This window comes from Podarcis bocagei (assembly GCF_964188305.1).
Source record: "Podarcis bocagei genome assembly, chromosome: 2".
Taxonomy (NCBI): domain Eukaryota; kingdom Metazoa; phylum Chordata; class Lepidosauria; order Squamata; family Lacertidae; genus Podarcis; species Podarcis bocagei.
The window spans coordinates 91,039,256-91,052,893 of NC_138126.1; the positions used below are offsets into that span (position 1 = coordinate 91,039,256).

General features: G+C 44.3%; 1 protein-coding gene across 7 annotated transcripts in view; it reads right to left on the reverse strand.

Moving 5' to 3' along the window:
* Positions 1-8,663: 8,663 nt before the first annotated feature.
* SHISA6 (shisa family member 6) overlaps positions 8,664-13,638 on the reverse strand; it is a 267,634-nt gene continuing 262,659 nt past the window's right edge. For all 7 annotated transcript variants that reach the window (XM_081184485.1, XM_081184483.1, XM_081184480.1 and 4 more), the window contains one exon: positions 8,664-12,520. In XM_081184485.1, the coding sequence (XP_081040611.1) occupies positions 11,967-12,520 (554 nt within the window). In that variant the 3' untranslated portion in view covers positions 8,664-11,966. The remainder of the gene's footprint in view (positions 12,521-13,638) is intronic.

Consider the following 13,638-nt stretch of genomic DNA (forward strand, 5'->3'; position numbering starts at 1 on the left):
TTGCATCACTTTATATCATGCAATCCTGCTGGGAAATTAACTAGGGAAAGGCAGAGGTGATGAAATACAGGCCACACAAGGCTTGCCTGAGTCACTGGCCTCTTTAGTCACAATGGTTTTGAGTTCTATAGTGCACAGAACATAGGACTACCAACTCTCCCCACCCCTTTCCAGGACAACTCCTTTTTGGGCTGCATGACAGATAGAAAGTAAGTAAGTGATTTTTTTACTCAGCAGGAAGTTGATGAGATTCATCCTCTGAATGTCATCCAGTCATGCTCAGCATTAAAAGCTCAGAATCCTCTCGGAAATGAAAGTTGGCAACCCCACAAGAGACGGCCTTAACAAGTGGAGGTGTAGGGAATATGGCAGTGCAGCATTTGGCTCATACAAGGTGGACACTGTAACAACAGGATACTGTCAACTAGGTGGGCCATGGGCCTGATCCAGCACGCTCTTCTTATGTTGAGTTTGGACTTCAGGCTCTGTTAGGTCTATCCCAGTTTTGGAACACTCTTTTGTGATAGCAGAACCCCATTTTTACCAGCAAACCTAATGATCTGGGCATTTAGGATGTTAAATAGCTTTGATTATCAAAGAAAACTGAACCCATGGCATACATAGGAAGATGTGGGTTGATCTGCTGAGGATGTGTAGGAATGGAAACGGATGATCTATCCCCTCCAGCCCTATGATGTCTATCTTAAACTTGAAGCAGGAATGCAGCTCTGAGCAATGCACAATATTCCCCCCCCCAATGTTCAGTGGATTCAAAGGGACCCCCATGGCATGGTCCCTTGTTGGCCTGCAGGAAGACTGAATGTGGCTTTTCTGTGCCTGATGTTGGCACCAGGCTGCAGTGGAGGTAATGTCAGGATAAATCCCTCATTCGTTTCTCTTGTTCTTCCTCCCTTTGCCAGCAACTGTGGTGAAATGCTGCACAAAATGTCCACATCATGTCATAAAGCCCTGGCCCAAGAGAGTGAGCAATGCCAAAGAACATCCGCCAAGCAGTTTGTAATGAGAGTCCAGGTGGGTGCCAGACACAAAATCAATGAGGTGTCCTTCAGGAGTGTAGCACATGCAGGAGCTGGAGAGCTGTAACAGGAAACTGCTCAGAACACAAGCTAAAATTCATGTCCTGCTGGGGCAAAGATGGCCAATAGCAAGGCAGGATGTGTCAGCGATTGCTCACCCTGCGCATGGGGGTTGGCATGGAAATGTTCGAGAGAGATGTTTGGAAAAGAGATTCTTACTGTCTTGTAACAAAGTTAGCACAATGGTGATTGCTCCAAGCAGATTAAAACTTGGTTAGATTTGCATCTGCCCTCATTCACCTTTAAACAAATGTTTCCCATGAAAATATTTAGGCTAGAATAAATCATAGAAACTTAGCTTTGCAAATAAGTGAATGTTCTACTCACATAGTTTCAAAAGTAACAGCAAACAAGTCTCCATCTTTTGGCATTACAGTAAAAGTAAATAAGAAAAAAGGTTCTAAATGTCTTTAAAAGAAAAGTACTTACAAAAAGGATCATGCAATATTTGGGTTAGCAAAGATGCAGGCTTTAAAAATCTCCCTTTTGGAGAGATTCAGTTCACTTAGTTTTTCTTGCAGCTTAGTCATTGGCTGCATGGCTCCTTGCTCAAAAACAATACAGTAGCCTTTCAAAAGTTTGAAGCTATTTGCATGCCAGCCTCATGCCATAAACCTTTGTCATTTCTAACACATTCCCTTTCTCTGCATATTCCAAATGGCTGATTTTATGCTTTAAGCAGGGATGGGGAACCCATGTGGCTGTCTGGAAGTTGGGAACGATATGTAAATTGCCTTGAGACTAATGTAGACGGAGATACATAAATTCATAAACTAAAAAATAAAAAATGAACTGCAATTCCCACCATCCCTAAATATTAGCTGTGCTTGCTGGGATTGATGGGAGTTTTAGTCCAACAACCTCTGGAGGGTGCCAGGTTAGCCACTGCGCTATGACTTCTGTTTCATCATGAAATGTGGACTTGTATTGGACTCCTTGTGAGGCTTTGCCAAAGTCATCCATATGTGATGCCAATGTTGCATCATAGCATGGGCAATGGGAAGAGCTAGTAGAAATGGCCAGCTATGAAAAAGAGTCTGTCCAACTCCTTTCATGGTTGCATTATTTGGTGCCACTTAGTTGCTGGTTAGTTACTGGAAACTGCATTTTGTTTCATTGGTGTGTAGATGGATATGACAACAAAAGCTGACCCTGCACATTTAGAGCTATGCGCTCACCACCACTGATGGCCTAGGGTCATAGAGGCCTCCTGCCTGCTAGCCTACCAAGACATTCTCTCTTTCCATATTGAAAACCATTGAACCTCCACCTCACTTTATGAAGCAGCTCAAGAAGCACGATGCTGAATATGGGAAAGAGATGGGGGTGGAGTGGGGGTGGGGAATGAATCACACTTCCAAGGTTTCATTTGGTGTGCTTCTATTGCACTTTGATCCATCCAATTATCCGAAAGGAGCCTGACTTGCAGAAAGGGCTTTAAATCCAGCAGACCTAGTGTGAAGCAGCACTCTGATACCTGTGGTTCTTGATGCTGGGTCAATGAGGAAAGGCAATGGGGGCAAACCTTTCAAGAGATGATGAACTACATTGATTGGTACCTGCCAGCTGCTTTGCCTGAAATAGACTGAACAAGGGAGGTGTAGCAGCTGCAGGAGGAGAGAGGCGCTCTGCCTTGAATTCAGGCACTGCAGCGCAGACGTGGGATAATTGCTGAGGAATGGGTGTACAATGGCTCTCACTGATGTCTTCCTAGGCTGTGGCCTCAATCCAACACTACAGCAGTGGGTCTGTGCATTGCTCTGTCCTAACATTCGGGTTGCCTCTGGCTAGCCAATGGGGAGGAGACCGTTAGCCTGTGACATAGGAGCCAACTTTTAGGCGCTGAGGTCCCTTCACCCCCCAATATTTTTTTTGAGGGGGCTGCCCCCCCAGCTGATGGGCATTGCCATTCAAAAGGTATGTGTGGCCAGCATGTTCTGATCTATTGTGCAGGGTGGGGCTTCCCAGGGCCCCCCAATATTTTATTCAAATTGTGTGACATAACACACAAGGAAGTTTAGTCAGTCGTGTCCCTGCCCACACCATCCTCATGCCTACTTAGGGGGCTACAACTTGCATGCCATTGCTGGCTTGTCATTGCTCATCAAACTGCTATAGGTTCATGAACTGTGTGAAATGCACAAACCCATTGGGAGAGAAGCTTAAGTAACGAATGACCACTGGCAGAACAGAGTGTGCAAGGTGGGTCTGCCTATAGAGGTTCCTCTTGTGCAGCAGCTGCCTTTGGCTAGAGTCCCCCCAGCCCCACATTCTTCACTGTCAAAGAACCTATTCATGAATTGGGGGGGGGGGGCTGCCCATTCATTTTCTGCCTTCTTCCCATAGGAACCTATCCACCCCCCATTGTTGGTCTTAAGTAGCACAAAACGGTGTGGCTTCCCTCTCATTTTCACCTGGGTTTCTCTGAGAGCATTTTCTGGCCTCAGCAGATTGCTGTCTGTAGTGGAGTTTGAATTACATGGGTCACTGAGCATTAGGCTTGCTCCTCCGCTGCATAGCCATTCCCTGGAGCCTCATGGAGGATTTGGAGGGAGGAAGAGGGAGGCTCCTGGTGCTGATTAGCTAGCAAGAGAGGCTATGCACCTTCTTCAGTTTCTCTCACATGGTGATTTTTGCGTAGCGCAACCCCCCCTCCCCCAACATCATGATTCATGATATATTGCCAGGTAAGAATTATTAAACTGATATCATTATATGGACTTCAAACCGGTTTTGGACGACATACTGATATATCACTCAGTCTGCTGATTTAAGATTGTCTAGCATCAGTGCTTTTTTAAATGGGGGTACGCGGGGGTATGCATACCCCTAAACATGTGTGAATCTAAGTTTGGCCTCATTGGGGTCAGTATTTCGATATGAGTAGGAAAATGAGAGTACCCCTAAACATTATTTATTTTTTTAGAAAAAAGCACTGTCATGCACCATGCCTTCTCCCAACAATACTAGTCATCATTAGGCTCTTGGATTTCTTGAATAACCTTTCAGCAGGAGTGAAAGGTTCGTGTTTTATTGTATGTCATGGTACAGATCTGGAAAGAGGTGGATCCTTCCTGTGCAGTCTTGGGATTTCTCTGCTACGGAATGCCATGTGTTTGTGTGTGGCTGCATGCTGGCTGAAATGTTGTGCCTCCTTTCTCAAGTATGCCGAGAGAACTCCTTCCTGCAGTTCAATAGCCCTCTGTGTGTAGGCAGCACAACTTTTTTTGTACATGTTAACAAAGAAGTAAAATAAGGACACTATAGAATTTGAAGCGCTAGATTTTATAGTTGCTCTTCACACGTCCACAAACACACAAACAAACAAACCTACCTCTTTGCTTACAAAGTTTGCAAAGCCAGCCAAGAAAGATGACCTCTTATGTGTACCAAAAGCGAACAGAGCTTTTTTCTGTTGAAATTGCTTTATTTTTGAATCCATAAATATTTGTTACTGACAAAAGTGGAAAAAAATCCTTAAGACTCTAATATTTTTTATTTTTTTTTACTAAACCGGTAATAGTTTTGTTTACAGTACCTACAGAATGTGCTTTTACAGGTAAGTATAACAACAAGGATAATACAGAGAAAAACAGTCAAATACTGCTGCCTCGAAGCTTAATGCGTAACCAAGAGTCTGTGCAAAGATACAGATAACAAATGTACTTTCTTGTCAGAACTACTGAAGAATAAACATGGATTCCATAAACTGGGCTAAAGCACAAAGAGGGCTAGACATTCAACCTTCCCCTCAGGAAATAGCTATCCCCCAAATTAAGCTGCTTACAATAAGATTTGGTTTCCTTGGAGAAGAGAAACTCTTGCTAAAGGATTCCTTGTCAGCTTATGAAATGAAGGCTTGAAGAAGCGACTGCAAAGCATGTGGTTAGAGCAACAGTAAGGCGCAGTTCTACACCATTGGTGAGAACTTCCACAAATCATGAAAGGTCACAAAAAGAGACACCAAATGCCATTTTCGCTAACTAATGAGATAATGGACTTTTTAGTCCCCCCCTCCCCAGATTTACATAAATATAATAAGAACAGAATATGTCTGTCTCCCTTCATTCTCACAGGCCTTTGGCAGATGAAGTATAATGTTTGGAAATGATTCCACCTGCTGCCTCTACAACTCAGTGAAGACACCTCAGAGATGATGCTGGACCATCCTGTTGATTAGCAGTAAACATACAACATACAGGTAGCTATTATTTGAGAACTGAGCCAATCCAGAGTTATTGCTGAGATGTTTCTGGGAGAGCATTACATTAGTTTTTGAAGTTTTAACCCTTGTGAAAAATTAACACAGGGAACTGAGATGGTTCCAGTGGAGGTCAAGCTCAAGCTGGCTAACAAGTCACAGAGTTAGAACTGTTATCTTTGTTAATGTTCCTCAGCATCCAATAGATGGTTTATTGTGTGAAATGTGCCTTCCATATAGTCAGGGTAGGCCAGGATGACTGATATCTTTAGTTGTTCTGAATCAATAATCATTGTTTGCTGAATAGGAAACCATAGAGCAGGGCTGGGGTCCTCCTCCTCTCCAGGTATTTATGGACCAACTTCCATCAGGCCCAGCCAGGGTAGCTATAAGGGTCTGGGATGATGGGAGTTGTAGCCCAGCAACACCTGAAGGCTCCAAGGTTTCCCTGCCACAGGGTATTTTAACCACACTCTTTTGTTCACAACTTCAAGGCCACTCTCACGTCACTGCATGGCACCCACCTCTGCATTGCCAAATATGATGTTTGCACATTGTCACTTATACCAAGATGAACTAGAATCGGAGGGCTAATTATTCCAGGGCTTTTCTCCCTTTGCTTTCAGCTCACTTCAGCCTGTGATTAACATTTGATTTAACATTTGACCATGGGAAGAAATGAGAATTTGAAGTGTGTTAAGGGGCTTGTATCTCAAGGCAAGAGATTCTTTAAAGAAGCAGGGCGAGTTCTTTCACCATTCTTACCCCCCAGCCCTGGAGCACCTCTTTCCTTCATACTCTCTTGCCCTCCAAACAAAACCCAGAAGAAGGATTTGGCTGCTTGATAGTTGCTCTATGTAGGCTGTCAGCTGGGTGGCTCACAGGCTGCATTGTGCACGTTGTCCAGAAGTGCAGGTAAGCAAAGGCAGCATTTGCAGTTCAGCCTAACTAGGGGGAGAATGACTTCTTCCCCTTTAACCCTGCAACACTTTTGAAAACCAGGGAAGGAACCCTAAAACATACACACAGGGGGTGGGGAGCTGTATAGCTATATTAGCCCTGTTCAGTGAAACACATTTAGGAAATGACATTTCCTGTGCATGCATTAAGATTGTTTTCTGTTTCATGGACTTCCTTCTGTCTATTTGTTCTGAGGACTGCACTATTTTATGAGTTCATCTTGAACTCTTTCTCATTCTTCCCAGTCTTGTTATATACTTGAACCCAACCCAGAGGAGTGTAATGCGGCTTGGCCTGTGCAAGAACTGACCTACAGGGGATGCTATAATCACAGGAGGAACCAACCAAGGCAGCTGTAGGACAACCTACTCTTGCAAGTCACAGGTCAGAGAGGTGTTGCTGTTGGGTTTTGTTTTGTCTTTTTGCCTTACCCCTTTCCCTGGGAAAACTTGCAGTTTGCTGCTGAATTGGAAGAAATTTTGTTTGAGTTCCGGATTGGCGTTTGTTTCAATTCAGCAGTAAACAGTAGGTTTTCCTTGGGAAAGAAACCTTTCAGACTCGTGACTTGAATTCATGGGAGAAACTAAAGTGTGGATGGGCCCTGTGTCAGGGCTTGCTGTTTGTGTACACATAAGATATTGATTTCATGGTAGCCATTCTGGAAAATTTTGTTGGAAGGTCAATGTGATAAAACGAAGGCTAAATAAAAACTAAAAATGGAAGTGCACACATTAAAATGTGCAATTTGAAACAAGCAAATATGTTATACAGGGATACTTCGCAGGGAGCTGTATTTGGCTCTGGTTCCCTGCCATGTGTGCACATGTTGCTGAACATAGGTGAAGCAACTAAAGGGGGAAAAAAAGGCTTTTTGACTGATTGTGGGGGAAGAACTGTCCATGCAGCCAGAAGTGCCTTTGAAATCTGCACTGTAGCGGCTCACTCAGCTACACAGACAAGCTCACATTTCAGTTAAAATTGGTTTGCCTTTAACTACAAATCTCTCCCGAACCCCACCTCTGGCTGCATACGTCGTTTTTGAGAGCCCTGTATTTTTGTGTAGAGCACTTGGATGTTTTTGTTTTAACAATCGAGCAATATATAAAATTCTGTCAAGTAAACAAATAAAAAAATATTCATTCTAGTTCCCCATATGAGTAGATGAGAGAGATAATGGGGATGAATGTTCTAGCTTTGTCCTCTGTCGCTGTTGGGAAGGGCAAGTGTTTCTGATCTTTCCCATTTGAATATGCATATGTTTGTGTGCCATCTTCCTTAATGTACACATTTTTGCAAAGCAGTTTCACCCATACATGCCTTTTTATGCACACTCCTCCAATATATGCATTTCTGTATACATTACTTGAATGGACAACTGCGTTGCAAAATGCAGAGAACTGAATTTCTAAGGTTGGCTATGTTTTGGTTCACATATTGTTTCAGAAAGTATGAATTAGGTTGGTTCACCTTTAAATGCAAATGTCTCCCTTATCACTAATCTGCGTTCTCATTGCCCTCCATAAGTTGAAGGCAAATGTCTCCACCAGTAAACTGTCCTACTCATGTACGCTCCCCATGCAATTTAGTTTTAACTTGATTGGGGAGCCTATGTGAGCTCTATCCTTCCAACTTAGGGAGCATGACAGCAACAACAGTGGTGGTAAGGAGCTGGGGTACATCCCACTGCAGCCCACTGTTTCTCGTTGTGTGAGAGGTTCACAATCCAGTTATATGGGTATGTAGCTTTGTGGGGGATTGCAGTCCAAGTTTCCTGCTGTCTGTTGCCTTTGGAACCAACCATCCATAAAGCAACCCTTTCTCTGAATGTTTTCTGGAAACCATTAGGTTAAAAAACAACAACACCTTCCTGAGAAGTCCTCAAAGACTTTGTTGCTCTTATCAGAGTAGGGGAATTACTCCTGAAATGAGAAGGCTAAGGAGATGGCTCTGTGTTAGGCAGAAGAAACTGAACCGGTGAGATGTGATGAGGGAGATCTCTGCTTAGAGGAAACATGTCCATGTGGTTTATTTTTGTATTTCCCACCAAGCTAAAAGCTCACATACCACACCTGCATTGCAAGTCTTAGTTGTCCTGCTGCAGCACTGGATTAAGTCAGGGCTCCTTTCCTTCTCCCTGAAATCACTGAGTAGAGCTTAGGAACTGAGCCTTCACAATCTCAGGAGGAAGAAAACACATGGAAGAGCAAGATGGCCACTCCATAACCATTGTATATATATATAAAAAAGTTCAATAGCACACCTTCTCTTAGGGTTAGGATGTAAAATTCAGGTAAATGATAATATTTGTATTAAACCTACAGCAACACCTGCTGCTACTTGGAGATACCCTGGAAAAACTTGAATGGCTGCAAAATGCTGAAATGAACATGTGGGTCCTGCTTCAATGGCAGTAAGTAGTGACTCATTTCTTGCCTAAATTCAAAGTCTGGTTCTTATCTTGAAAGCCCTCAATGGACTGAGCCCAGAGTACTTGAAGGTGTATCCTTTGCAGTATGATCCTACATGCTTCTGAGGTCAACTGAAGAGGATTTCATGTGTAGTTTGATTCCTGGCTTTAGCTGAAGCCGATTTTGGGGAGAGTGCAGGGAAGGAGAGGCTGACTTTTGCTCGTGTGACGGTGGGTTTTGCCCTCTTTAGTGGAAAGGCAGGGATATAAATGGGGGAGGGGGGCTTTACTTAGGCAATATGTAGAAAATTTGGTATTCTCAGAACTTGAAGGACACTTGGCTTATCTACACTTCTCACAAGGTTAGTGCATCAACTCCCTCTGTCTCAAGCAGCATAGGAGCAATCACTAGTTTTAATGGGCTTGATATTAGGCAGCCTTACATCCAGATGTAAGTGGCTCTGAGACTGGATGCTAGCTGAACCATCTAACTTCAGAGAACAGTTGAGCCAAAGTAATCAGAACCGCTCACTTCCCTCGTCCACCTATCCTATAACACCTCTCTGAATCCAGCGAGCCAAATTGCAGGCAGTTGTGACTCCATGGAGATCTCACTTAGGGTAACACGAGGGCTCTGCATTTTCTTCAGAGGACTGTACTGGTGATCTCAGAAGGGTATATGAGCTGTTGGGAGGCCAAGGCCTGCTTTGTATAGTATGCAGGCAGCATGGTTGCGCCACACACAAAAGGGCACTTCTGCAGCGTTTGAGGCCATGCGATTCCCATAACATTGCGGCAACTGAGTGGATTCGTGGTCACACAGCTGCAGTTTGCAGCAGCAACCACAGTGCTTGCATCCTGTATAAAGGTGGCCCAACAGGCAGGAAAGGAGACCAACAGTGCTTTCCAGATTATTATTTCAGTAAAACAGGCCAAGAAGTGGCCTGAAAATGAGCCATACAATATTGGACAACAGAACACCATTCTACTGGGAATTGTACAGATGGCCAGATTTGTGGTGACATTTGGGAAACAGAGTCCCCCTCAGTACTACTCTATGTGCCCCTGTGCTCTCATAACTAGGCCTGTCTTGTCTACCTGTAGCATTTCATTGCTTGGGTCTGTATCCTTCCTCCTCTCCGATGCCTGCTTCACCCAGGTAACCAATGGTGCATTGGTTTACATCATGGCAAATCAGAATGACACACCTTATGTATTTGACACACCATATTCAAGATGGCACACAAGACTTTTGTTTCCGGAGAGGTTCTATAGCAGACCCTCTCATAGGTCAACAGCTTTTATTGTCCATAGGGTTGGGCACCAGAGATGTTTGAAGATAACTATGCTCAGCATAAATTATGGAGAAAACTGCCTCTCCCTTTCCCGCTACTGTGTGACCATACCTGTGTGCATTGCAGTTAGTGGCAAACACTTCAGAGTGTATGCCTGTTGCTCAGGAATAGAACATAAGCAACGATGGCTCGTGACCTTTGCCTTCTTCCCTTCTCAGCCCAGTTTCTGTTAAGCAAAGTACAGTGTTTCTTATGGCTCTGATCTGTGGCCTACGAACACAACACACCAATGAAAAGCAGCTCTGCAGTTGCTTTCGGCTGGTGCTGTACACAAAACTCCATTGGTAAAAAGGGACAGGATATCACTTTTCCAATGCATGCCTCTCTGAAAAAATGCAGAGAGAAAATAAAAGCTCATGAAGGGAAATTCCTGAGGCTGCCCAGTGAAGGCCACTAATGTCAGGAACTATTGTTCAATGCACATATTTAGACTGTTTAGCTCTGTGGGATCCTATTTAATGCAGGAGCTCTACATCTCATTGTGCAGAACTGGAGCAAGACCTTGTAGCACGGGGATGCAAGTATGCAGTGGAATGAGCCAATAGTCCAGGGTTTTTACACAGGCTCAGCCACTGCATGTAGCTGTTGGAACAGAGGTCAGGACCAGGCAGGGAGATGGGGTGTACATGTCAATTAGAATTTACATCTGTTCCAAATATTCAAATTCCAACTAAAGTTGGACCTACAAATATTTCTTGGAAAGAGTTTACAGACACTCAGTGTCTAATTATCACTGTACAGTGGCTGTACAATGTGCCCAATTAGTATACAAGAGGAACAAGCACCTGCAGGATGAGATTAGGATGCAGCAAGACTGGCAGCCCAAAAATATTATTGGGCAGGAGGGATGAAAAGAAAAAGCTTTTGAAAACTGTATCTTTCCAAGAAATCCTGTAAAATAACTAGCCTTTCTGAAGATTTCCCAGGGGTAGCTGAAAGCTGCAGGCTGGCAAGAAGCCAAGCATAGATTGAGCTGTGATCAACTTTTCATGGCATGACAATCAGGCTACAGCTATTCCACATCTCTTGCAACTTGTCTATCTTCAACCACATCCTGGATGTAAAAATGGATGTGAAATGTTAGTGCCTCTTGTTGCAGAGAGAAGCAATTCTGTCCCATTTCTTTTCTAAAAAATATATTTACATGTTGGGAATTTACATACATGAGGATGGATGGAAGAAGTGGGGGGCTGGCAAACACCTATCAGCAGAATTGTGCTTATAAACAAATCCACCTCACTCCTTCTACCACCCTGGAGGTTGGCAATCTTATAGGCACTGGAATAGTTCTGTTCTACAGTTACCTGTAAAACAATGTGGTTTTCCAACCGTGGCAGGCATTGTCACTCAGTCTAGGAGTTGGGTAACAGTGCTTGCCACTGGAATTTGCCCAATGACCTGGAAGAACCATGCTTAGGTGGACTGGAGTTTTTACTTTCTGTCTTAGAGAATGGACCTTGGCTGGAACCAGCCTAAGTTATGACTGCAGCTGACAGTCCTGGTAAAACTAAACCTCTGTCAAGCACTAAGATCACAACCGAATCCCATTACGCCGGATTGGAAGGTTTGTCAATTTGGCCATATTACGCCAATTTTGTGTGAGATTGTTGTCAGTATGTCTTAAAGTCCTAGCCTGGCAACCCTAGAGAGTAGCTGCAGGCAAGCCCTTGAAAGGAGCCATAATCTGAATGGCTTTCCTTGACAGAAACTGGGCACGTCAGGACACCTTACCTGCATCACCTCTCCCTGTTCAGGTTTTGTTTTTTCCTCTTTATGTCAATAACATGTAGATGAATTTCCAAAACAACACAGACAGGACTGTCGGAAGAGTCTGTCTTTTCAGACATAGAGTTAGAGGTTATCTTGGCCATAAGGCCACTGCAGTGTAGGGCACTGAAGCCACCCCGGTCCATAGATGGATTATCTACAATGCACAGTGTCTCTGATCAAACAGTCACCTCTGTCTTGCTGGCTGTGCGGTAATGGTGGTGGTGCCCTGGGATATAGTGTAGCTGCTCCACTGTGTTGTGCCGCCGGGAGGCAAAGGCCTGGCGCTTGGCAGATGTTTGGTTCATACTCAAGGTGTTGTACAAGTTATTTGAGGCACTGGGATGGGAGTGCATCTTAGTCATCCGATAGCGATCCAAGACAGGCGTCGAAACAAAGACGTCTGAGTGCGACAAAGCCCGCGACATGGACTGCTCTCCGAAACCCGAGTGCTCTGGAGACAGCAGCGGGTCTTGGGAGTGGAGGCGCTCGGTGGATAGCAGCTGTTCGTCAGAGAGGATCCGCTCGTAAGACATGCTGAACTCCTCCGGCATGATCCTCTCTGGGGACAGCACTCGGTCCTGGGACATGGCCCGCATCACGCGGCGCGGCCGCTCCCTCTGAGTGGTCTGTTTCTGGGAGAGCTGGATGACGTTGAGAGGGAGGGTCCCTCTGGCCGCCAAGTCTGGGAGGTGCCTCTTTCTGGAGTAATACTCCTCAGCTTCCTTGTCAGCTGTGTGGAGGAAGGAGATGGGAAAGATAACGTTAAGGCTTTGCAAAAGTGTTAAGAAAGGGTGGAAGGCATTTTTTTAAAAAAGGTATGTCAATATGGTAAATGTGCAATGCAGGAAGTAATCTAGAGTGCTGCCATCATGCGGAACATCAATGGCTACTCCACTTGTGGAATATACAATTTTGCATATGGAGGATTTTTTTTACAAATCGTAGTAAAACCCCTTAGAGTGGAATGGAGACCAGCACTTCCTCAGCAGCTCTTTCCCACATCTTTATTAATTGCCACTTCTAATAGGGATGAGGAACCTGGGGCCTTCCAGTTGCTGTTGGATCCCCTTGGGGCCAATGACCAGGGAGGTGATTGAGAGATGGCCGGAGGGGCACACGTTCCCCATCCCTGATTTATAATACGCTATTACAAAAACTATTTAAACTGCTAGGACAAAAGAGCTGCAGAAGACAGTTATATTCCCTGTGAAATATTTCATGTGCTCACTGGTGCTTAATTTCAACTGTACAGTGGTGCCTTGCAAGACGAAATTAATTCGTTCCGCGAGTTTTGTCGTCTTGCGATTTTTTTCGTCTTGCGAAGCACGGTGTTGGGAAAGTTTTGGAAAAGCTTCAAAAATCACCAAAGTCTTTAAAAACCTCAAAAAAGGCTACCACACCGCGTTCTATGAGTTGCTCCTCGAAGTCAAGTCGCAACTGTATTAGCGGTGTTAAGAAAAAGGAAACAAACTTGCAAGACGTTTCTGTCTTGCGAAGCAAGCCCATAGGGAAAATCGTCTTGCGAAGCAGCTCAAAAAACAAAAAACCCTTTCGTCTAGCGAGTTTTTTGTCTTGCGAGGCATTCGTCTTGCGAGGTACCACTGTATTGGTGATAGAATCTGTCCCCTCCCAGGTCATGTTGCAGCACTAAACTATGGAAGAAATGGAAGGACGTATGTGACAGAATTCGCTACAAGTGGACCAAGCATCAAACTCGCCCATAATTGACCTGTCTGAACTCTTTGCAAAGCAGTCTTGCTTGCAGCAACTCTCTGTGGATTTCTCAGATACCATTTTTTCTATTTTTTAAATGACAATATTTGTTCCAATACTAATCATCACGTTTGA